This window comes from Elephas maximus, chromosome 26, assembly GCF_024166365.1.
Source record: "Elephas maximus indicus isolate mEleMax1 chromosome 26, mEleMax1 primary haplotype, whole genome shotgun sequence".
NCBI lineage: Eukaryota > Metazoa > Chordata > Mammalia > Proboscidea > Elephantidae > Elephas > Elephas maximus.
In genome coordinates, this window is record NC_064844.1 from 27,470,261 (window position 1) to 27,497,231 (window position 26,971).

The following is a 26,971-nucleotide window of genomic DNA, read 5'->3' on the forward strand; positions in this document are numbered from 1 at the left end:
GCTAGGTTGTGAAGGAGAGGAATTAGACAGTAATAGCTGAAAGGACATGGGGTCAAGGAAATCGAGTGTGTGCACACACATGAATGCACGTGAGTGTGTGTTTCTTGGAGGAGGAGCCGATAAAAGGGAGAGAGTGGACATTGTCACAATAGAAAATATTTGAAGAAGCGATAGAGATTGAATTCTGAACATAGCTGAAAAATGGCAGGAAGAACATGTCTTTTATTATTACAAAGAGGGAATGTAAGAAGCTAGGTTGTTTGGTTTGCTGGTGGTTATTTAAGGGAATGTCCATACAATGGCTTTATGGATGACACAGAATTACCTGTTAAAAGTGGGTGAGAGGTTTAAGGAAAAGGAGAAAGGTTTTGAACTAATCATGGTGATCAGGAGGACAAACTAAGGAATAGAAGGATTGGGAAAAGCTAAGGCTTCATGATCATGAATTTGTATAGAGGCACTAATTTTCGTAGAGGCAAAGAGAATGCATTGAATTCATGGAGGGATAAAGGAACAAGAAAATTGAGGACCTTTGCAAAAAAAAAAAAAAAATGGTTGAAGTGATAGACCATGAACTAAAATTAGAGAGGGAAGGAAGTGAAGAAGACAATATGAGGTTGAGGGATGAGTTAAATGTAAGAGGTGGACCTGTGGCCTAGAGCAAGTTAGCAGACTTTTTGTAAAAGGCCAAATAGTAAATATTTTGGGCTTTGCAGACCTTCTGGCCTTTGCTGCTCAACTCTGCTGTTGTAGCATGAAAGCAGCCACAGACTCTATCCATGAGCATAACTGTGGCCCAATAAAACTTTAGGTATAAAAACAGGTGGCAGGCTGGATTTGACCTGCAGGTTATAGTTTGCCAACCTCTGGTCTATAAGTACCAGCTCAACAAACAAACAAAAAAAGAGTTAATCGAGAGTGATTGGCCCTAGAGGATATGCTCAGAGTGAGTTTCTGCATCTGTGACAGTTCTTCATTTATGAAAAGATCTAGGGTACGACACCAGTAGCGGGGTGATTGTGGAGAGGCTGTAGCGGATCACCCACGTGAATACTGACTTCACTCAAGATGATGTAGAAGTTTGATTGCAGAGGAAGTATGTGAGCCAGGTTTGGAGAGTTATCAAGGGCTCTGTAGATGACAGTGATAGAAACAGCAACTAGGAGAGTATACGAGGTGTAACTAAATGGCACAAACCTTAAAGAACCAGGAGTTTTCCAGCCTTCGTTCTTTTATCCATTTACTGTATTATACTAAAACTGATAATCCAGACATGTTCTGAAACATTTCTCACAAAAAATTACTTTCTCCTCCTTTTTTTTTTTAGTTTCATCCATTTCCAAACATTTACATTTCTGCTTCAGGAGAACATTACCCCAGGTTAGGCCAAAATTCATTTATCTTTGATATTTCATTTTCTCCTCTTTCTTATTGGAGACCAAGTAGTTACTGAAAATTGAGCATCTCTGCCTTAATGTTTAGATATTTAGACTATTTGCATTTAATGAGATTGTCGATATGGTTAGGGTTAAATCTGCCACCCTTTGCTATTTGTTTTCTCTTTGTACAATCTCTTCTTTGTTCTCTTTTTCAGCTTTCTTTTGGATTGTGTATTTTTTGTTATTTTCTCTCTTGTACTCCATACGTAGGGTTTTCTTGCCTGCAATCTTAACAGAAGCAGATCACCAGGCCTATCTTCCATGGTACCGGTACCGCTGGGTGGGTTTAAACCTCCAACCGTTAGGTTAGCAGTCAAGTGCAAACCGTTTGCACCACCTAGGGACCTTTGTAAAGTATACCCTCTGTGAAGTCATCCCAGAGTAATCTTTCTTGTGTTAACTCACTTCTTTTCTCAAAAACCACCCTCTTCCCACCCACCAAATTTACCCTGATATTTCTCTCGTATATTGCAGAGATCGGACTAGTTATTTTGGGGTTATTTTAAGAGGAAAATGAGAGTGTAAGATGTAATTCTTATTTTTATTTAGACATTTCTATAATTTCTTATCTTCGTAGTGATAGCATGTGGAGGAAAGTATTAAAAAGCTTGGGCTCTGGAGTCAAACAAATGTGATTTCAATACTTAGAGCCATGTTTCTAATTAAGAAACTTGTAAGTTAACCTCTAAGACTCAACTTTCTCAGCTTTAAAATGGGAATAGTAATAATACCTATCTTTTGAGGTCATAAAATTAAAAGAGATAGTATATATATGTTTTGAACACAATGTCTGGAAAACAGTAAGCATGCAGTAAGTGCTATATATCAAACATCCCAGTATCTCTTGTCCCTTTTGAATAAGATCCTACAAAGATCAGCTGTTTCTTATAGCTGATGACAAGTGTGAAATTTTTTGTATAGTTAAAGTTGAGACATAGTGTAGTTTGGAAATTCTTTCCTGCAGATTTACCATGGAGAAGGCGCTTTTTATTTTATTTTTACCAAGTTCTTGAAAAGATTCAATTTAATGATAAATTTAAAATGCTCAGGAGGCTTTCATTAATTTTAATTCATTATTTTTAACAAAAGAATACTTAAGGCTTTTATTTAATAGCTCCGAAGGGAAATAGGTTTTTTTTTATTATTATTATTCATCTGCCCTTTACCCAACTGGCTTTTCTGCCAACACCTCTGGGCATTTTAGTCTAGCTCTGATGTGGTGCCTCGTAGTACTTTTATTTGGTTCTTATCATATGACTTCATTTGGTTAAGTCTTTGTCCTGGAGGAAAATTCTCAAGCTAGCCAAAGAAGATGTCTTCATTTTAGGTCTGCTACTCTAAGGGGAATCCAGCAACAATAATGAGTTTTATATTAGAGTTTTCTTATGGAAATTAGAGTTTAAAACAAAATTTATGGTATCCTAACATAAATTTTTTCTATTTAACATATACTTTACATCTGTAGTTTTACATGTTCTTAACCTTATACATTTTTATTGGATACTTTTTATAAATCAAGATGCCCTCTAAAATGTAAAACAAGTCAGTTTTATTATGATTTAATGTTTTCCAGATGAAGGTAATGAAACAGAGGTACAGCCACAACAAAACAGCCAGTTAATGTGGAAACAAGGTCGACAACTGCTCAGACAGTAAGTATCCCAAGTTCAAATTATAAATTGACAATATATATTCATGAGATTATTTTGTGTTTCCAATTCAGAATAATTTTGTTTCTCATATTACTATACTGCTGTTGTGAAAAGTTTAATTGAATTACTATTCCTTTTTCATATTAAACACTTTTTCCCCATGGTGGAATTTATTTTTATTAAATATTCGTAAGAATAATTAAGAACAGATTCTCTTTCTACAGTTTTATCTTCATCAAGAAGAGTAAAATTTCAAGCTTCTAAATTTTGTTATACACTTACATTTGCAGTTAAAAGAATTCTGTACCCTAAAGTCACTCCTTGCATCTTTAATACATGAATATACATATATTTTAATATAATCCCAGTCGGTGTTTACATGTATTTGTGTTATATTTTCAAACTTTCTATTTTAAATAGGTTGGAGAGCTCCTTTAATTACCAAATTGCGGATGTTGCACTAACATATACTTTCTTCTATAAAATGTGTATTTGAAACTATAAAGAGGAAACAAAGCTAGGATGAGGTTCAGATGTCAAGTGGTAGACTAGACTCACTCACCAGCTCATGCTTGGCCCTTGCGTATCACTTTTAAAACTGGGATTCAGATTTGTGCCTCAGTAAAATGAAATTAACTACCTGTTTTGAATTTTTGGGTTGCTTGTGAATATTCTAACACTGTGGTCTGCCGGAAATTAAAGCTGGATTCAGAAGAGGATGTGGAATGAAGAAAAATATCATTGCTGATGTCAGATGAATCTTGACTGAAAACAGATACCAGAAAGCTCTTTACCATTCGACTGTGCAAAGGCATTCGACTGTGTGGATCATAACAAGTTATGCATAACAATGCGAAGAATGGGAATTTCAGCACACTTAATTAATGGTGCTCCTGCGGAACCTGTACATAGACCAAGAGGCAGTCGTTCAAACAGAACAAGGGGATTCTGTGTGGTTTAAAATCAGGAAAGGTGTGTCAGGGTTGTATCATTTCACCATAGTTACTCAATCTGTACCCTGAGCGCGTAACCCAAGAAGCTGGACTATACGAAGAAGAACGTGGCATCAAGATTGGTGGAAGACTCATTGACAGCCTGTGATATGCAGATGACACAACCTTGCTTGCTGAAAATGAGGACTTGAAGCACTAACTGATGAAGATAAGAGACTACAGCCTTCAATATGGATTACACCTCAACATAAAGAGAACAAAAGTCCTCACAGCTGGACCAATAAGCAACATCATGATAAACAGAAAAGACTGAAATTGTCAAGGATTTCATTTTACTTGGATCCACAATCAACGCCCAGAGAAGCAACAGTCAAGAAATAATGCATTGCACTGGGCAAATCTGCTGCAAGAGACCTCTTTAAAGTGTTAAAAAGCAAAATAGCACCGTGAGGACTAAGGTGCGCCTGACCCAAGCCGTGGTGTTTTCAGTCGCATCATATGCATGCATAAGCTGGATACTGAAGAAGATTGACACCTTTGAATTGTGATGTTGGCGAAGGATGTTGAATATACCATGGACTGCTAAAAGAACGAACAAATCTGTCTTGGAAGAAGTATAGCCATTATGCTCCTTAGAAGCAAGGATGGCGAGACTACATCTCACATACTTTGGACATGTTATCAAGAGGGTCTAGTCCCTGGAGAAGGGCATCACGCTTGGTAGAGGTCAGGGAAAAAAAGGAAGACCCTCAGCGAGATAGACTGACACAGTGGTTGCAACAACGGGCTTAAGTATAACAGCAATTGCGAGGATGGTGCAAGACTGGGCAGTGTTTCGTTCTGTTGTATATAGGATCATTATGAGTTGGAATTGACTCAGCGGCACCTGACAACAACAACGACAACATGGTCTCCAAAATGGATGGATGTCAGCCATTTCGAGTATGGGAAGAGAATATTAAAACATCTTCTCGTATCAATTTTTTGTCTTAAAAAAAATTAGAAGGAAATGAGACTTTGCTAATATCTAATAAGTGAATTTTCACTAGTGCCCTAACTTTGGTCTTAAATATGATTTGTGCTTTTTTCCTTTTATAATTGATAAGGGTTCATAGTGTACTGGTCTGTTTTTCTTTTTATGAGAGGTGATTATCATAGCAAACTACTCAAGAGATATTTTCAAGTACGTAAAGACTTATAATCTACTACTCAAAGTAAAGGTGACGTGTTTATCAACGAGTGAGAAAGTAACGACTTAGTAAAACCAATGTGAGTGTAGAACATGTCTATCAGTTTTGAAAGCAGAGACATGCAATGCGACTATTTTGCCAAGGTGATGTATTAAATATTATTTGTTAGAAATAGAAAAACATAACACCTTTGTATTAGCGTGCAAGAGCAACTGATTAAATTCAGGAAAGTTGGAAATTTATTATAGTAGTCCCTGAATTCCAGTGGGGTTCTGTTCGGACAACTCCATTGTAAATCGATTCTGCCGTAAGTCGAATACCTCATTTTTAAAAAGTTTTAATTATTATTGCCATAGCCTACTATATGGGAGTATTCTGAGCAGTAAATTGTAACATTGAGCATCTGTGAGTGGACTTCTGTGTCTTAGTCATCTCTAGTGCTGCTATAACAGAAACACGACAAGTAGGTGGCTTTAACAAAGTTGATTTTCTCACATTAAAGTAGGCTAGAAGTCCAAATTCAGGGTGTCAGCTCCAGGGGAAGGCCTTCTCTCTCTGTCAGCCTTCTCATCAATCTTCCCTGAGACTAGGAGCTTCTCTACACAGGGACCCCCAGGTCCAAAGGACTTGCTCTGCTCCTGGCACTGCTTTCTTGGTGGTTTGAGGTAGAGAGGGGGGCTTCCCCCTCTGCTCACTTCTGTCTTTTATCTCTCAAGAGATTGCCTCAAGACACAATCCAGTCTTGCAAATTGAGTCATGCCTCACTAACACAACTGCTGCTTGTCCTCCCTCTTTAACATCGTAGAGGCAGATTTACAACATAATGGGAAAGTCACACAATACCAGGAATCATGGCCCAGCCAAACTGATACACATATTTTTGGGGGGACATAATTCAGCCCGTGATAGTCTGAGAATGATAATGTAAGCAAATTAACATGCTTCAACATTGTATGTAGAACATATTACTAATGATAAAAAATAAACAACAAAAAACAAACTCATTGAGTCGATTCCGACTCATAATGACTTTATAGGACAGAGTAGAACTGCCCCACACGGTTTCCAAGGCTGGTGGATTCGAACTGCTGAACTCTTAACCACTGCGCCAGCTGGCTCCATTACTAATGGTAAGATGTACAAAACAAAACAAAACAGATGGCCCTAAGTGCAGTTCTTCATAACTCAAATACATTATAAGTCAGGAACTACCTGTAAAAATAAAATTAAATACCTGTACTCAAATTTTAATCAAAACTTTTCTATTTTGTTCTACATCCTACTTTGGTGAGTAGTGCCTGGAGTCTTAAAAGCTTGTGAGTGACCATACTCTACTGATCCTATCCCATCTGAGGCAAGGGAGAATGAACAAAACCAAAGACACAAGGGAAAGATTAGTCCAGAGGACTAATGGCCCACAACTACCAAAGCCTCCGCTAGACTGAGTCTAGCACAACGAGGTGGTGCCCAACTGCTAGCACCAACTGACTGCTCTGACAGGGATCACGTTAGAGGGTCCTGAACAGAGCAGGAGAAAAATGTAGAACAGAGTTCTAACTCACAAGAAAAAGACCAGACTTCACTGGTCTGACAGAGACTGGAGAAACCTCGAGGATATGGCTCCTGAACACCCTTTTAACTGAGTACTGAAGTCACTCCTTCAGGTTCACCCTTCAACCAAAGATTAGACAGGCCCGTAAAACAAAATGAGACTAAATAGGCACACTAGCTTGGGCAGGGATGAGAAGACAGAAGGGGACAGGAAAGCTGGTAATGGGGAACCCAAGGTTGAGAAGGGAGAGTGTTGACGTGTGGTGGAGTTGGCAACCAGTATCACAAAACTTATATTAATTGTTTAATGAAAAACTAATTTGCTATGTAAATCTTCATCTGAAGTACAAAAAAAAAAAAAAAAAAAGCTGCTCTCGAGTCAATTCTGACTCATGGTGATCCCGTGTGTCAGAGTAGACCTGTGCTCCATAGGGTTTTCAGTGGCTGATTTTTTTGGAAGTAGATTGCCCAGCCTTTTTTCCAAGGCACCTCTGGGAGGACTCAGACTTCCAGCCTTTCAAGTAGTAGCTGAGTGTGTTAGCTGTTTTTTTTTTTTTACCACCCAGCAACTCCTTTTACTGTGTTACCACCTGGAATTTGGGGGTTGATTTGGAATAGCACCTATTAAAGTACCTAGAGTTACTTTAATATGTTTTAGTGAAGTTCGTATTAACATTTATTGGATTCTTTTTATTGATAATACATATCTTATTTAGAAAATTATTAGGGAAATTGAATAACCACTCTCAAACAAAATTTAGCTTGATAACCATTCATTACCGCTTTAGAAGATTTCAATTATATATCATATTATTTTCATGTTTTTACATGTGAACACCCCTTATATTGACAGCCTAATAGTTTTGAGTGTGTAAGCTGTTGTATACTTTCATTGTTAGATATTTATTTCTGATTTTCTTTTCTTACCAGTAATATCAGTACTTGTGATATTTGTTAAAAAAAAAAAAAGTCAATATGAATAAATATATGTTTACATATATTGGAAAATACCATATAAGTAATCCACCCTCTGCTCTGGGTATGTTAACTGTAGCTGCAGCTGCTTCCTGTTGGAACCAGTAAAAATCTAGAAGATGGGAACACTTCTCTCCTTCAGAATGAAGAAAAAAAAAAAAAAAAAAACTTCCGTTAATATGGGATGGCACTGAAAAATGACTATTTGATAAGATACACTTACTCCATTTTGATTACATATCTTTGTGAGCTTTCTTTCAACTGTCATAACTATTAAAACCGAATATTGAAATAAATTGATTTTAGACTGGTTGTCTACTTTTTACATTGAGTAAACTTGGTGTCTACTTACAGTTAGTGCCTAATATTCGTCTGTCACATTTGTTAGTGGCCTTTGCCTTTTTGTATTCCTGTAATTGCTACTTTTGACCACTTTTAGACAGTTTTGGTATTAATAGGTATCGAGTGCCTTCTATATCCCAGGCCCTGTAGTAGGTGTGCCTATTTAAGGAAAAAAAAAATGAGGTTCAGAATTAAAGTTACACAACAAGTGGCAGAAAGGGGTTTTTCTTTTTTTTCTTTAATTAAAGTTTTATTATTAAATATGCCAAGTATATAAAAAAATACAGGAAGTAACAGAATGATGAACACCATTGTAACCACCACCCAGCTTTATCTTAATTGTCATATTTGTTTCAGATCTTGTTATTTTTTCTTTTTAAGTGAAAGTTTACACATCAAGTCAGTCTCTCATATAAAACCTTATATACACCTTGCTATATACTCTCCTAGTTGCTCTCCCCTTAATTAGACAGCACACTCGGTCCCTCCACCCTGTGTTTCCGTGTCCATTCAATCAGCTTCGGCCCCCCTCAGCTTTCACATCTCCCCTCCAGACAGGAGCTGCCCAGATAGTCTCATGTATCTTACTTGATCCAAGAAGCCCACTCCTCATCAGTATCATTTTCGGTCTTGTAGTCCAGTCCAATCCGTGTCTCGAGAGTTGGCATCGAGAATGGTTCCTGTCTTGGGCTAACAGAAGGTCTGGGGACCATGACCTCTGGGACCCCTCTGGTCTCAGTCGGACCATTAAGTCTGGTCTTTTTACTAGAATTTGGGGTCTGCATCCCACTGCTCTCCTGCTCGTTCAGGGTTTTTCTGTTGTACTCCCTGTCATGGCAGCCATTGGTTGTAGCTGGGCACCATCTAGTTCTTCTGGTCTCAGGCTGATGTAGTCTTTGATTTATGTGGCCCATTCTGATTCTTGGGCTCATACTCACCTTGTGTCTTTGGTGTTCTTCATTCTCCTTTGCTCCAGGTAGGTTGAAACCAATTGATGCATCTTAGATGGCCACTTGATAGCTTTTAAGACCCCAGACACCACTCTCCAAAATGAGATGCAAAATGTTTTCTTAATAGATTTTGTTATGCCAGTTGACCTAGATGTCCCCTGAAACCATGGTCCCCAGACTCCTGCCCCTGCCACTCTGGCCTTCGAAGCATTCGGTTTATTCAGGAAACTCCTTTGCTTTTGGTTTAGTCCAGTTGTGCTGACCTCTCCTGTATTGTGTGTTGTCTTTCCCTTCACCTAAAATGATTCTTGTCTACTATCTAATTAGTGAATCCCCCTCTCCCTGCCTCCCTCCCACCCTCGTAACCATCAAAGAATATTTTCTTCTGTGTTTAAAGTATTTCTTGAATTCTTATAATAGTGGTCTCATACAATATTTGTCCTTTTGCAACTGACTAATTTAACTCAGCGTAATGCCTTCCAGATTCCTCCATGTTACGAGATGTTTCACAGATTCATCGCTGTTCTTTATCAATGCACAGTATTCCATTGTGTGAATATACCATAATTTTATCCATTCATCCATTGATGGGCGCCTTGGTTGCTTCCATCTTTTTGCTATTGTAAACAGTGCTGCAGTGAACATGGGTGTGCATATATTTGTTCACGTAAAGGCTCTTACTTCTCTAGGATATATTCCAGGGAGTGTCATTGCTGGATCGTAAGGATAGTTCCGTTTTTAGCTTTTTAAGGAAGTGCCGAATCAGTTTCCAAAGTGGTTGTACCATTTTACATTCCCACCAGCAGTGTATAAGTCTTCCAGTCTCTCCAGAACCTCTGCAACATTTATTATTTTGTGTTTTTTGGATTAATGCCAGCCTTGTTGGAGTGAGATGGAATCTCATTGTAGTTTTGATCTGCATTTCTCTAATGGCTAATGAACCTGAGCACTTCCTCATGTATCTGTTAGCTACCTGAAAGTCTTCTTTAGTGAAGTGCCTGTTCATATCTTTTGCCCATTTTTTAATTGGGTTATTTGTCTTTTTGTCTTTGAGTTTTTGCAGTAACATGTAGATTTCAGAGATCAGCCACTGATCAGAAATGTTACAGCTAAAAACTTTTTCCCGGTCTGTAGGTAATCTTTTTACTCTTGGTGAAGTCTTTGGATGAGCATAGGTGTTTGACTTTTAGGAGCTCCCAGTTATCTCATTTCTCTTCTGCTGTTTTTGCAGTTCTAGTAATGTTTTGTATACAATTTATGCCACGTATCAGGGATGCTAACATTGTTCCTATTTTTCCTTTCATGAACTTTATTGTTTTAGATTTTATATTTAGGTCTTTGATCCATTTTGAGTTGGTTTTTGTGCATGGCATGAGGTATGAGTCTTGTTTCATTATTTAGCAGATGGATATCCAGTTATGTCAGCACCATTTGGTGAAACAGACTGTCTTTTCCCCATTTAACAGAGCTTGGGCCTTTGTCAAATATCAGTTGCTCATACGTGAATGGATTTATATCTGGATTCACAATTCTGTTCCATTGATCTATGTATCTGTTGCTGTGCTGGTACCAGGCTGTTCTGACTACCATGGCAGTATAATATGTTCTAAAGTCAGTTAGTGTGAGACCTCACACTTTGTTGTTCTTTTTCAGTAACGCTTTACTTGTCTGGGGCCTCTTTCCCTTCCATATGAAGTTGGTGATTTATTTCTCCATCTCATTAAAAAATGTCACTGGTGTTTGCATTGGGATTGCATTGTATCTATAGATCACTTTGGGCAGAGTAGACATTTTTATAATGTTGAGCAGGGTATGTTTTTCCACTTATGAAGGTCTCTTTTGGTTTCTTGCAGTATGTAATCTGATACGATTCTTTTAATTTCATTTGGGTTTGTCGTGATATCGCCAGTTTCATTTCTCATTCAGGTTATTTGCCTCCTCTCCTGTTTTTTTTCAGCCTGACCAGTGGTTTATTGATGTTGTTAATCTTTTCAAAGAACCAGCTTTTGGTCTTGTTAACTCTTTCAATTATTTTTGTTTTCTGTTTCATTTAATTCTGCTCCAATTTTTGTTATTTGTTTTCTTCTTGTGCCTGAAGGTTTCTTTTGTTGCTCTCTTTCCATTCAAGTTGTAGGGATAGTTCTTTGATTTTGGCCCTTTCTTCTTTTTTGAATGTGTGCATTTATTGATATAAATTGACCTCTGAGTGCTGCTTTTGCTGTGTCCCAAAGGTTCTGATAGGAAGTGTTTTCATTCTCATTGGATTCTGTGAATTTCTTTATTCCATCCTTGATGTATTCTATAACCCAGTAATTTTTGAGCAAGGTATTGTTCTGTTTGCAAGTGTTTGATTTCTTTTCCCTGCTTTTTCTGTTATTGACTTCTACTTTTTTTTTATGACTTATGGTCAGAGAAGGTGCTTTGTAATATTTTGATGTTTTGGATTCGGCAAAGGCTTTCTTTATGGCCTAATATGTGGTCTGTTCTAGAGAAGTTCCATGTGCACTGGAAAAGAAAGTATACTTGGTTGCTATTGGGTGGACTGTTCTGTATATGTCTTGTGAGGTCAAGTTGGTTCATTGTGGCATTTTGCTCTTCCGTGTCTTTACTGAGCTTCTCTCTGGATGTTCTGTCCTTCACTGAAAGTGGTGTGTTGAAGTCTCCTTGTATAATTGTGGAGCTGTCTATCTCACTTTTCAATGCTGTTAGAATTTGTTTTATGTGTCTTGAAGCCCTGTTGTTGGGTGTATAAATATTTAATATGGTTATATCCTTCTGGTATATTGTCTCTTTAATTGTTGTATAGTTTTTTTTTTTTTTTTTTTAGTACCCTTATCCTTTGTGGTAGATTTAAGTTTGAAATCTGTTTTATCAGAAATTAGTATAGCCACTCCTGCTCTTTTTTGGTTGTTGTTTGCTTGATATATTTTTTTTCCATCCTTTGAATTTTAGTTTGTTTGTGTCTTTAAGTCTAAGGTGTGTCTCTTGTAGGCAGCATATAGCCAGATAGAGTTTTATAATCCATTCTGCAACTCTCTGTCTCTTTATTGGTACATTTAGTCCCTTTACATTCAGCATGATTATACATAGGTTTGAGTTTAGTGCTGTCATTTTGATGTCTTTGTGTGTTGTTGACAGTTTCATTTTTCCACTTTTTTGTCCTGAGAAGTTTTTCTTTGTGAATTGTGTGTTCCTCTTTTACATTGTGGTTAAATTTGTTTTTGCTGAGTCTTTATGTTTATCTTGTTTTTTATTTTGAAGTGTAGGATTGTTAGTCTTCTTTGTGGTGACCTTGATATTTACCCCTCTTTTTCTAAGTTTAAGTCTAGCTTGTGTCTCCGTATATCGCCTTGATTTCCTTTCCATATGGAAGATTTATGTGTACTTTATTTAGTCCCTCTTTATTGATTATTGTCATCTTTTACATAGTGATATTACCGATGTCCTGTTTTGAACATTTATTTTAAATCTTGATTTATTTTTATGATTTTCCTATCTCAGTTGATGTCTGGTTACTCTGTTCTGTGTTCTGGTGTTCGGTTGATATCTGATATTATTGATTTTCTATCCAGAGAATTCCCCTTAGTATTTCTTGTAGTCTTGGTTTTTGCAAATTCACTAAGCTTGTTTTTATCTGTAAATATCTTAATTTTGCCTTCATATTTGAGAGACAGTTTGGCTGGATATATGATTCTTGGCTGGCAGTTTTTCTCCTTCAGTGCTTTATATATGTCATCCCATTGCCTTCTTGCCTGCATGGTTTCTGCCGAGTAGTCCAAACTTGTTCTTTTTGATTCTCCTTTGTAGGTGACTTTTCGTTTATCCCTGGCTGCTTTTGAAATTTTCTCTTTATCTTTGGTTTTGGCAAGTTTGATGATACTATGTCTTGGTGACATTCTTTTGGGATCTACCTCGTATGGGGTTTGATGAGCATCTTGGATGAATATCCTTTCATCTTTCACAATGTCAGGGAAGTTTTCTGCCAACAAATCTTCAACAATTTTCTCTTTGTTTCCTGTTATCCCTTACTGTTCTGGTATTCCAATCACTTGCAAGTTATTCTTTTTGATAGAGTCCCACATGATTCTTAGGGTTTCTTCATTTTTTTTTTAATTCTTTGATCTGATTTTTCTTCAGATATATTGGTGCCAAGTGATTTATCTTCAGTTGCCGCAATTCTACATTCCAGTTCCTCAATTCTGCTCTTCTGACTCTCTATTGAGTTGTCTGATTCTGTATTTTTATTGTTTACCTTCTGAATTTCTGAATGCTGTCTCTCTATGGATTCTTGCGGTTTGTTAAATTTTTCATTATGTTCTTGAGTAATCTTTTTAATTTCTTCAACTTCTTTATCTCTGTGTTCCTTGGCTTTTTCTGTTTGTTGCCTGATTTCTTTCCTGATGTCTTGAAGAGTTCCATATATTTATCTTTTGTATTCTATGTCTGGTAATTCCAGGAGTACATCTTAATCTGGGAGAGTCCTTGATTCTCTGTTTTGGGAGTTTGTTGAAGCAGTCATGGTCTGCTTCTTTATGTGATTGGATATTGACTGTTGTCTCTGAGCTATCTATAAGTTATTTATGTTTGCTTACTGTGTCATAGTTTATTTGTTTTGTTTCGATATGGCTTAATAGGCTACTAGAGTGAGCTCGCTTGGTTATTGGAGCCTTTGAAGCACTAATGTCCTGTTACCAGATGGCTAGAGCTGTTACCAGGTATATGAGTGTAGGGGTCCATTCACTATTCTTGTATAGATTCAGCTCAGGTGTCCAGGTTGCCAGTCACCTAGTGTGTGGCATAGGCTCTCACCTACTATCTTAGAGGAGCAGTGGTGATGGGTGTATGTACCGGTTTCTGGTAGCAGCAGGGGGTCACACTCTGAGGAAGGCAGGGGGCTGACAGCCTTCCCTCAAGTGTCAGTGAGGAAGGAGCATCTCTGTTGTTTAGAGCACTGTGGTGGGTAGGCTGTGGAACTGTACCTTTGGCACCCAGTGCTTATATCTGTAAGGACTGGTAGGCACCATTATCCTTTTGCGGGCGGCTACGTGGTGTAGATGGAGCCTTGAGCTCTCGGGCCCCTGCTGTGGGTAGGTGAAGGCCCTGTTTACTAGGCAGAGCGGTATCAAACATCTAAAACCTGCTTCTCCCCACACAGCTGAAACAGATACAGTCAGATCTCAGACAGATTTGCCCTTGCAGTATAATAGCCACCTGGATCCATGTAGGGGTGAGAGAAAAAGTCTGTGGATTGCTTATGCCTGCGCTGGAGCTGCTTCTGCTCTGAGCTACCAGATTAGCGGAGTAGTATTCCCCCACCCCCGTTTGTTAATTTGTTCCTTCTCCTAGGCCAGGAGTATGGCTCAGAGAGTGCAGCAGGTTCAATCTCAGGCCCAGGGAAATCAACTGTTAATGAAGCTGGCTGGGGCAGAGGGGGAGGGATCAGATAGAGAGGAGAGAGTTCTTTCAAAAGAGGGAGCTATTAGATAAAATTACTTATCTTGTGTGGAGAGTGCTGTTTTATCCCAGATTCCAGAGGCATGTGTAGCCTGTGTGTGCTGACTGGGTCCCTGCTGTGATTGCCCCAGGCTGCCCCCCTCCCACACCAAGATTGCCCCAGGGGTTTAGGGCTGTGTCCCACAGCACTTGCCTTCTTTTGCCAAAGCAGCTGTGTCCTAAACTCCTCAGCCAGTCCCATGGTGGGGGTTGGTGTGCCAGCACATTGGTTGCCTTCTTTCACTGAAGCAGCTGCTTCCTAAATGCCACAGCCAGCCCTGTTGTAGACCTGCCACAGTGTCAGGGGCGCGCCACTCTGCCTTCTTTTGTTAAACTGCTGTGTCTCAGGGAACTACCATCAGCCCCGCCATAGTTGCTCCAAAGAACAGTGCCAAGGAACCGGAGCTGAGGCGTGGCACGGGCTCAGCAACTAGTCACTGCTTCTACACCGTCTCTTCCTCTGCTGTCGCTCAGACCGATTCCTTAGTTTTGCCTTTGATGCTCAGGGATTCTAGCTTGTCCTGTGTAATCAGTTCACTTGTTTTTTTGGGTCTTTGTTGTAAGAGGGATGGGCAGAAGCTACTGGCTAGTTCACTGTCTTGGCCCTGCCTCTCATTGTTCAGAAATAGGTTTTAGACTCAGCTCTAACTCTTAATACAAAGGCTATCCCCTTTCTCCACATTGCTGCCACTCTGCAACATGCATACATATGTGCACACATACACACACCTCACATCCTGCAATTTTAATTTAATTGCAGATGGTGCAAATGGCTAAGCTCTAGACTACTAGCTGAAAGTTTGGCAGTTTGAACCCACCCAGGGAAGATGGGCCTGGCCATCTGCTTCCACAAGGTCACAGCCTTGGAAACCCTATGGAGCAGTTCTGCTCTGTACGCTTGGGGTTGCCATGAGTAGGAATCAATTTGGCAACTACCAAAAACAACAATTTATATTTTAACATTTTTGTAGATTTAAAGCTTCCCTTCTGTAGACATGAGTCTTTGAAAAAGACTACCTGCTTGTGTGTTGTGGAGGAAACCCTACGTGCTAGAAACATTTTCCCCATGTCTCAATTAATCCAGTGACACTTGCCATCAGAAATGTTTTTTAAAAAGTCTACTGGAATTTTTATTTTTTGCTGGAATACTATTATGAATTAGTAATTCAACAGAATCTGGGAGTTAGCTTTCTCCAATCCAGCCTAGAGTAGAGAGTGTGCTGTTAGGTATATTAAAGAACAACTTCTTCTTAAGATAAATGTAATGAATGGTGTATTGTGTGGTTCTTTGATTTTTCTCAGTGACTGAAGAGGCTGGTACTGCAAGAGACAGCCCCATCTGCAGCTGGAAAATTATTTATTAGCAAGTCTCATTCGCATAGTACTGTACTGTTAAGTCTTACACAGGCAGTGAATTTGAAGAAATATTTTTATTTACATATTAAATTATAAAGTACTGATGCCTATATGACTGAATTGTAAGAATCTTCTTCACACAGGTATCTACAGGAGGTGGGTTACACAGACACTATCCTAGATGTGAAATCTAAACGAGTGCGAGCTTTGTTGGGCTTTTCAAGTGATGTCACCGACAGGGAAGATGACAAAAATCAGGACTCAATTATAAATGGCACAGAGGCTGAAATTAAAGAGACAGCAATGATTGGGTAAGTATTTTTCTGGAAAGTGTTTTAGCTTGAATTTTATTTCTTATTAAATATTTTTTGTTGTATGGGTGATACAGTTTAAGATAGTGATACAGAAATATAATTAAGTTTAAAAAGATTTTTCATTTTATTTTGTAAGAAGGAAACACCTAAGGATTAAAGTTACCCGTTGTATTTTATTGGCTATTTTAATTTCCGAATATAATTTTTTACTTAGAAAATTCTTATTTTATTGAAATTTATGTATGTATTATAGATTTTTAGTGTCTTGAAGCTCAGTCACTTTCTATTAGAACTTTATAAGAGATTTGGAAATTGACTATTAATCTGTAAGAATGAAATTTCATTATTGGTGACCTAGAAATCAAGCAAATACCTCAAAATTCTTAGAAGTAAACCCCTTTTTTTTTTTAACTACTTTTGTTTAATAATGCTGTAACTCATATTTCCTATGACTGAAATATATTTTTAAGCATGTATTTTAAATTGATGGACTGTCTAACCCACCTACGTGTGAAAAATTCAGTAGCTGTTTGAAATATTTTGTTTTGCTTTTTGGATCATTTATCATACAGTTATATATAATTCTCTTTAAAGCGAACATGAATAGTTCAATGAAGAAATTTTTTTTTTATTGGAATAAATTTTCCGTAATTCTTAACTAAATGAAAAACCAAAGATTCTGTGAAAGTCCAAGAATGAGGTTACTTTATTTTAACACATGTTTAGGCTTAGAAGAATGGTATTAATTGAACTCTAAACATTTTTCAATGAGAACATAGTTCCTGTTATTTGGCACATGAGCTAATATTAGAGGATTTGTATAAAGATGAAAAATAAGTCTTTTGTAATCAAAATGTCATTGACACCTTCCTAAATTTATTTATTAATAATTAGGGATATGTTGACTTATTTTTATAGATGTAAAAGTATAAATTATTTCTCTGTGTAGACATGGAACATGTGAACATTGTTTCTAGTTGCATTTTCACCTTGAGGGTTGATTTTAAGTCATCATGAAGACCTTCACAGAAGACCACTGTAATTGTCATGTGTTTTGGGTTTGCTTAGTTTTTTGAAAGTGACAAGAGTATCGTTCTGAATCTGTCAGATTTAGGTAGGAACTGAGAATATGGGGCTGGGAAGGACAAATATGTAGCTCTCAGCTGACCCAAACTTAGGATTTATCTGTCTTGGAAGTTTTGTCCATAGTTGTGACTAAAATTTTTCAGAAAAATGTCTTCTCATCTAAAACATTTCCTAATGAACTGGAGAAAAATCATTCTATTTTGGCCATTAAAAAACTGTTTACTGAATTATTATTTTTGGGTACTGTTGAGTCAATTTCGACTCATAGCAACCCCATGTGACAGTAGAACTGCCCCATAGACTTTTCTTGACTGTCATCTTTACAGGAGCAGATTGCCACGTCTTTCTCCCACAGAGCTGCTGAGCAGATTTGCACCACCACCCTTTCTGTTAGCAGCTGAACACTTAACCATTGTGCCACCAGGGCTCCTTATTTACTAAAGTATTTCCAGGAAACTAAATTCAAGTCTCACATCTTTAAAAACTCAGTCATTTCCAAAAAAGTTAATGGTTTATTAACCAATACTTGACAGCAACTAACAGCAAGGATCAAGTCTTGTAGTAATATTAATTTGACCAATACATTATTTTTAGTATTAAAAAAAATTTTTTTTTTTATGTGCACATTTTTTTTTAACCTCTTTAGCTGTTCAGCAGAAATAGAAGGTTACAACAGAGATAATGACATATCTACTAGTTATTTTCTTAGTTGTAGAAGCTTATGTAAGAGGTCAAAGGAAGTGTTATAGAGAGGAAAAGAACAAACACTGGAGGCAGAGATAATAAGAAAAATATTTTTAAATAAGTATGTTAAGTTTGACTTAAAGAACAAAATAATACTGAGTCAGAAATTACTTACATTAGCATAACACTGAGTAGATATGATTGCAAAGTACTTTTAAAACAGTAACCACATCCTGTATTGCTTTCCAATTAAAGTCCATGGAAATGGAATGGATAAGAGTCAACATAGAACGTGATTGGGGGGGATCATAGTTACAATGTAAACAGAAATTAGTGCAACATATCATGGATTAATCCTTATGTTAATGTTAGAAAAGGTAAACTGAGCAAGATGTACATGTTTTAAACCAGAAAATCCGAGTTAACAGATTCTGCCTCCGTACTGGATAATTTCAAATTCCTTGAAAGCGCAGCTGTGGATTTCAGTGACGAAGATGAAGACGATGATATTGATGGAAGAGAAAAAAGCATCATTGACACTTCAACAGTGAGTTGGATAAATCAACTAATATAAATATTTTTAGTGAACAGAATGCATACTTTAAAAATAATCCGTGTTTTTCAACCTAAACCCTTAATTTTTTTTTCATGAATTTTGGAGAACTCAGTGTTCAGGATTGATTTGAAATTCAGGCATATTTTCAGAATAGCAGCTTTCTCTTGAAAGTCCTTACTGTTTTACTTTTTGTTAATTCATTAAATAGGATAACATTTTATAGGGCTAGAGAATGTAGTAAACATTTTGTGTTATAACAATGCAGTATTATTGGTTACTATTTTTTTTTATAAGACAGTAGAACCGACAGACCTATCATGGTGCCTAATGGCTCTACTCAATACAGTTTTTGTCTCTTGTCAGGGTTGCTTTGGTAGACAAGTTCTACAAAAGTGTCTGCTTTCAGAAATCTAGATTTCTTCATAATTGTTTAGGGTTCTTCTGAAGCTTGTTCAGATCTTTATAAGGTTATAAAACTTCCCCATTGTAATTTCCTGGAATGAGATGTTTCTAAATTGCTGCTTCTGCCTTCTCTCCCTTTCTGCCATCTCATCCCTTTTCCTTCTTTAAGTAAGGTCATGAGGACATGCTTTGATTTGTCTAGGAAAATGTTCAGCATTCCTTTTTTCTCATTGATGTAGTAAGAGGAGGAGGAAAATAAGATACTATAAAGCAATGGTGTCACTAGGGGGAGATAGGGGGCGCTGACTGTACTGGGTGACGCTGTCAGAGGAGGTAACACCAAAATGACTGTCTATAAAATTTTTGTGCAGTGTTTCAGCAGAAATTTATTATTTTTATGAAACATCCATATAGTTTGTTATAACACAGAATCATTTTTTGTAAGCCTAGCCTACAAGGCTAAAGCTCTATGCTAATTTACTTTTTGAACTTTTTAATGTACTCTAGTCAGAGCTGTCATTATTACTAAATACAATGACTCTTTGAATCTCATGGTTTCATCTGCACACACTACAAGCATGTGCTGTTTTCATTGTTGCCGATATTTTTATAGTTGCTGGTTTTGTCAAATTTTCCAGTGTTTTAGCTCTAGTATTGTGGTCATTCCACCATTCATCAGTCAGTTTGTTGTACTGCGGTGGCTTATGTGTTGCTGTGATGCTGGAAGCTTTGCCACTGGTGTTTCAAATACCAGCAGGGTCACCCATAGTGGACAGGTTTCAGTGGAGCTTCCAGACTAAGACAGGCTAGGAAGAAGGACCTGGTGATATACTTCTAAAAAATTAACTAGTAAAAACCTTTTGAATGGCAATGGAACATTGTCTCATGTGGTGGAAGATGAGCACCTCAGGTTCGAAGGCACTCAAAATATGACTGGGGGGAACTGCCTCCTAAAAGTAGAGTCTACCTTAATGAGGTGGTTGGAGCAAAGCTTTGAGGATCTCATTTGGTGAGGTGGCATGGCTCAAAATGAGAAAAAAACTGCAAATATCCGTTAATAATTGGAACATGGATTGTACAAAGTATGAATCTGGGAAAATTGGAAGGCGTCAGAAATGAAATGGACCACATGAAAGTTGATATCCTAGGCATTAGTGAGCTGAAATGGTCTGGTGTTGGCCATTTTGAATCAGATAATCATATGATCTACTATGCTGGGAATGACACATTGAAGAGAAATGGTGGCGCATTCATTGTCAAAAAGAACATTTCAGTCTATCCTGAAGCACAAGGCTGTCAGTGATAGAAAATATCCATAGCACTGCAAGAAAGACCAGTTAATACGACTATTATTCAAATTTACGCACCAACCACTAATGCTAAAGATAGAGAAATTAAAGATTTTTACCAACTTTTGCAGTCTGAAATTGATCAAACATGCAATAAAGGTGCGTTGGTAATTACTGATGATTGGAATGTAAAAGTTGGGAACAAAAAAGAAGGATTGGTAGTTGGAAAATACAACCTTGGTGATAGAAATAACACTGGAGATTGCATGATAGAATTTTGGAAGACTAATGACTTACTCATTGGAAATACCTTTTTTCAACAACGTAATAGGCGACTATACATGTGGTCCTCACCAGATGGAATACATAGGAATCAAATCAACTACATCTGTGAAAGAGAAGATAGAGAAGCTCAATATATCAGTCAAAACAAGGCCAGGGGCCTACTGTGGAACAGACCATTAGTTGCTCCTATGCAAGTTCAAGTTGAAGCTGAAGAAAATTAAACAAATCCACAAGCACCAAAATAAACTTGAATATATCCCATCTGAATCTAGAGACCATCTCTAGAATAGGTATGACGCATTGAACACTAATGACCAGATGAGTTGTGTGATGACATCATACATGAAGAAAGCAAAAGGTCATTAAAAAGACAGGAAAGAAAGAAAAGACCAAAATAGATGTCAGGAGAGACTGTGAAACTTGCTTGTGAACGTAGAGTAGCTAACGCGAAAGGAAGAAATGATGAAGTAAAAGAGCTGAACGGAAGATTTCAGAGGACAGCTTGAGAAGACAAAAGAAAGTATTGTAATGAAATGTGTAGAGACGTGGAGTTAGAAAACCAAAACAGAAGAACATGCTTGACATTTCTCAAGTTCAAAGAACTGAAGAAAAAATTCAAGCTTCAAGTTGCAATATTGAAGGATTCCATGGGCAAAATATTGAACAATGTATGAAGCGTCAGAAGAAGGTGGAAGGAATACACAGAGCCAGTGTACCAAAAAAGAATTGTTTAACCATCTTCCATTGAACCCTTTGCTGTCGAGTCAATTCTGACTTTTAGTGACCCTATAGGATAGAATAGAATTGCCTCATAGAGTTTCCATGAAGTGCTTGGTGGATTCGAACTGCTGACCTTTTGGTTAGCAACTGTAGCTCTTGGCCACTACACCACCAGGGTTTCCGTAACCATTTCAGGATGTAGCATGTAATCAAGAACCAATGGTACTGAAGGAAGAAGTCCAAGCTGCACTGAAGGGAATGGCGAAAAACAAGGCTCAGGAATTGACAGAATACCAATTGAGATGTTTCAACAAATGAATGTAACGCTGGAAGCACTTACTTATCTATGCCAAGAAATTTGGAGGGTAGCTACCTGGCCAACCAACTGGAAGAGATCCATGTTTGTGCCCATTCCAAAGAAAAGCGATCCAACATCATTACAAAGCTGCCAAACTACATCATAACTGCCAAACCGCGGAGAATTTACAACCTAAACCATCACAATAATTAAAAACAAAAACAATCTGTTGAGTAGAGTTTTCATTCACTGGAAATTTTAAAAGAGTAAAGGGTACAAACATGAAGATGTAGAGTTTATGAAAGGAAAAGGAAATGTTAAAAAACCAGTTTAACTTTACATAGAGAAATAGAATCTTAAGTTGATCCTCCTTAATATTCCAAGAACTCTTGCATACACCTTTATGGCCGTATTATTATCATTTTAGTCTCCTCTTGTGTTAGATGTTTACATTTATGAAAGCAATCCTGATTTTAGATTTGAGTTCTTTATTTCTCTAAATATCAATCGTTATAAAATTAAAGTTAATTTTAAAAATCAAACTTAATTTAGTTAAATAATTAAATTTGTTAATTTAAATTAAATATGTTTAATTGTAGAATAATTTAAATTAGGCAGTTCCCCAGCATCAACTGATGGTACCGAAGGAAGAAGTCCAAGCTACACTGAAAGCATTGGTGAAAAACAAGGCTCCAGGAAGTGACAGAATACCAACTGAGATGTTTTAACCAACGGATGCAGCACTGGAGGTGCATACTTTCATATGCCAAGAAATATGGAAGACAGCTCACCTGGCCAACTAACTGAAAGAGATCCATATTTGTGCACGTTCCAAAAAAGATAATCCAACAGAACGTGGAAATTATCAAACAATATCATTAATAGCACAAGTAAAGTTTTGCTGAAGATAATTCAGAAGCACTTGCAGCAGTCCATCAACAGGAAACTGCCCGAAATTCAAGCTGGATTTAGAAGAAGACATGGAATGAGGCGTATCACTGCTCATGTGAGACGGATCTTGACTGAAAGCAGACAATACCAGGAAGTTGTTTACCTGTGTCTTATTGGCTATGCAGAGGCACTCAGCTGTGTGGTTCATAACAAATTATGAATAACATTGTGAAGAAAGGGAATTCCAGCTCACTTAATTGTGTTCGTGCAGAACCTGTACATTGACCAAGAAGCTGTCGTTTGAACAGAGCAAAGGGATATGCATGGTTTAAAATCAGGAAAGGTGCACGTCAGAGTTGTATCCTTTCACCATATTTAATCAGTTTGTATGCTGAGCAGATAATCCAGGAAGCTAAACTGTGAAGAAGAACATGGAATCAGGTTTGTAGGAAGACTGATGAACAACCTGCGATATTCAGATGCCACAACCTTGCTTGCTGAAAGTGAAGAGGACTTGAAGCACTTACTGATGAAGATCAAAGGATACAACCCTAAATACGGACTACACCTCAACATAAAGAAAACAAAAATCCTCACAAGCGGACCAATTAGCAGCATCATGATAAACGGAGAAAAGATCGAAGTTGTCAAGGATTTCATTTTACTTGGATCTGTAATCAATGCCCATGGAAGCAGTGGTCAAGAAATAAACAGTGTATTACATTGGACAAATCTGCTGCAAAAGGCCTCTTTGAAGTGTTGAAAAGCAAAGATACCACTTTGAGGTCTAAGGTGTGCCTGACCCAAGCTATGGTATTTTTGGTCACCTCATATCTATGTCAATGCTAGACAATGAATAAGGAAGACCAAAGAAGAATTGATGCCTTTGAACTATGGTGCTAGTGGTGAAGAATATTGAATATACCATGGACTGCCAGAACAAACAGATCTGTTTTGGAAGAAGTACAGCCAGATTGCCTTAGAAGTGAGAATGGCAAGACGTTATCTCACATACTTTGGACATGTTATGAGGAGGCACCAGTCCCTGGAGAAGGACATCATGCTTGGTAAAGTAGAGGGTCAGTGAAAGAGGGGAAGATCCTCAGTGAGATGGATTGATGCAGTGGTTGCAACAGTAGCCTCAAACATAGCAACAATTATGAGGAATGGTGCAGGACTGGGCACTGTTTCGTTCCATTGTACATAGGGTCACTGTGAGTCAGAACTGACTTGACGGCATCTAATAACAATAACACCAACAGTTGTGGTAATTAGTATTGGTGAATCTGTATCAATAACTTTTTTGAGAATGAAGTAGTATTTAAAGGTAAAGAAGGAGCGATACATGGAAATTACAGTTTACGAGTAATAATAGTCCATAAAACATTACTAAAGATTCTGTATGGTCTGGTATCGGAGGAGTGACACCATGAATTACTGCACTAGGTGACACCAGCCCTACTAACACCACTGATATCAGGCAAACTAAACCTGTAGCCAGAAGCCTGGGTTTAAATCCCAGTTCTGCCGCTGATTATCTGTGCTTCTTAATAGTTTATCTTAGTTTTATTAGTTTGTAAAATGGACATTATAGCTTATCCCCATAGGATTTTGTGAGGAAAAAATGAAACAGTGTGTATGAAAATGATTTAACTATAAAGTGCTCTCTAAGTTTTTTTTTTTTTTTTTAAGTATAATCTGTGTGCTTCAGACTTGTTCTCTGGGCCACCGTTCAGTAGTGCTCTGCTGATGCAGTCCTGCCATGGGTATTACTGGAGCTTTAGGCAATCATCCACAGTTTTTTTCTTATTCAAAGAAGTCAATAACATGTCTTAATTTACTGTAGTAAAAGAAAAATCAGTGAGCTGTATAGACAATGACAGGGAAAATGAATTTTTTAATCACTACCCAGTCTTTAAGGAGCCCTGGTGGCATGTTGTTTAAGCACTGGGCTGCTAACCAGTGGCTCTGCGAGAGAAAGACTTGGAGATCTGCTTCCATAAAGATTACAGCCAAGAAAACTCCATGGGGCAGTCACATGGGCTTGCTGTGAGTTGAAATCTACTTGAGGTCACATAACAACAGCAACAGTGGTATCAAAGCCAAACCAAACCTTAAGCTGTTGTGTCGATTGTGGCTCACAGCAGCCCTGTAGGACTCCACCTTAGGGTTTCCAAGGAGCGGCTGGTGGATTAGGACTGCCAGCCTTTTGGTTAGCAGCTAAACGCTTAACCACTGTGCCACCAGCGCCCCAACAATGGTATACTCCTTTAAATTTTGTCAGATAAACTTCCGGACTGCTTTCCATAAAGGTTATACCAGTTTACTCTTGCACCAGGAGTACGTGTGCCATTTTCCCCGTATCCTCAGTGATGCTAGATGTTTGACAGTCTGATAGGGAGAACATTTGCCTGTTTCTTTGGTTAATGCGTTAATATGTTGAGCATATTTTCTTGTCCTTAATATTATAATAATGAGCAACATTTTTCTTGTGCGTAATGACTCATTTCTTCTGTGAATTGTCTGTTTCATGTTCTCTCACATTTTTTGTGTGGTTTGTCTTATAGAATCCTTTTACATGTGGAGGCGTGGAGCCTTTACATGATATATGTGTGGATAGCTAGACAGAGAGAAGTGTGTGTGTGTGTATCCATCCATTCTCCATTTCTTAGTAAAGTGCCATCCTAAAGGTCAGGAGGATACAGTTGTTGTTAGGCTTGTTAACAAAGGTTCACGGAGTGAGGTTATGTCCAATCAGACAGATTCAGAATTTTTACCTCTCTCTAATAAATTCCTTTTATCATTAAATTATGAGCCTGTATCCCTATTGAAGCTTTTTGCCTTAAAGTCTGTTTTATCTCATATTAATGTTCCTACCTGGCTTTCTTTTGGAATAACTCATTCCATCCCGTTATTCTCCCTTCCTCTTCCCCATTATTGTAAATAATAGCTTACTGGAAATAGGTTTTGCAGCTTTAGATTTTAGTGTCGGCAAGTCCATCAAATTTCCTTAGAAAGATAGTTTTTATGTTTTATCAGGATGAAAAAACATGCATATTACATAGGATGGTTTTATGTACCTGTTTTGGGGGCTGATCATAGAAAAAGATGCGTCCACAAGATGGCAGTGTTGCACAACAAGCTATTTTTTTGGCGTTGATGGAATGACAGTTGGAATGCAGGGATAGTACTCCATAGCAGGAGGCCCTCCAGAGGCAAATTGTGCTAGAAGCCACCACAAGGGGAAGAAAGCAAGAGAACTCCTGGGTGGGGGAGGGGTGTCACACGTCCTAAGTGATGTCCCTCAAACAGCAAGTTGGGTAGACTGTGGGTCAGAGAGCTCTAAAGAGCAGCAGCGGGGAGTCTTTGTACCTGCAGTCTTCATCCAATCTCTGGCTAGCAAATGTTCGGGCAGTTTTGCTGGGTATTCAAAGCAGACAGGCTCTGAATAACTAAAGAGCTGCTTGTTCAGACTATTTTTAAAACAATTAGATGTGCAAAAATTTGAGTTTGGCACCAGCAGGCAGGCAGGCAAGCTTCTTGGACTTACGGGCCTTAGCTTGATATGAAGAAACTGATAACCTGGGGCCAGTACATAGAGGCCATCTTTGACTCATTTACAGAACAATACATTATCTCTGCACCACCTTAACAATTTTTTTTTAATAGATAGCCAAGGTAAGAACAATCCAGTTAGGTCACTAGCAGGTGACCTCATGGATGATCCTTGTACTTCTAACCTCCTCCCCCAGTACTGTTGACTACCAATTCATTTTCCGTTTAGGAGAGTTTATTTTGCTCAAATTCCCACCCCAGGGGTATATTCACATCTTGTCTTTTTTTGTCCTGCCAGTTTGTCGTACTGTGGGGGCTTGCGTGTTGCTGTGATGCTGGAAGCTATGCCACTGGTATTCAGATACCAGCAGGGTCAACCGTGGAGGACGGGTTTCAGCTGAGCTTCCAGACTAAGAGAGACTAGGAAGAAGGACCCGGCACTGAATTCTGAAAAGCATTAGCCAGTGAAAACCTTAGGAATAGCAGTGGAACACTGTCTAATATAGTGCTGAAAAATGAGCCCCCCAGGTTGAAAGGCACTCATAAGATAACTGGGGAAGCGCTGCCTCCTCAAGTAGAGTCAACCTTAATGTCGTGGATGGGGTAAAGCTTCCGGGACCTTCATCGGCTGATACGACATGACTCAAAATGAGAAGAAACAGCTGCAAGCATCCATTAATGATTGGAACCTGGAATGTAAGAAGTATGAATCTAGGATAATTGGATATCACCAAAAATGAAATGGAACTCATAAACATCGATATCCTAGGCATTAGTGAGCTGAAATGGACTGGTACTGGCCATTTTGAATCAGACAATCATATAGCCTACTATGCTGGGAATGACAACTTGAATAAGCATGGTGTTGCATTCATTGTCAAAAAGAACATTTCAAGATGTATCCTAAAGTACAACGCTGTCAGTGATAGGATAATATCCATACACCTACAAGGAAGACCAGTTAATACGACTGTTATTCAAATTTACGCA

The 26,971-nt window shown here is 38.0% G+C and overlaps 1 protein-coding gene across 2 annotated transcripts in view; it reads left to right on the forward strand.

The window, feature by feature from the left end:
* Window positions 1–26,971, forward strand: part of STRN (striatin) — a 147,036-nt gene that overhangs the window by 76,897 nt on the left and 43,168 nt on the right. For both annotated transcript variants that reach the window (XM_049870653.1, XM_049870654.1), the window contains 3 exons: window positions 3,013–3,091; window positions 16,045–16,212; window positions 18,397–18,532. In XM_049870653.1, coding sequence (XP_049726610.1) covers window positions 3,013–3,091; window positions 16,045–16,212; window positions 18,397–18,532 — 383 coding nt within the window. The remainder of the gene's footprint in view (window positions 1–3,012; window positions 3,092–16,044; window positions 16,213–18,396; window positions 18,533–26,971) is intronic.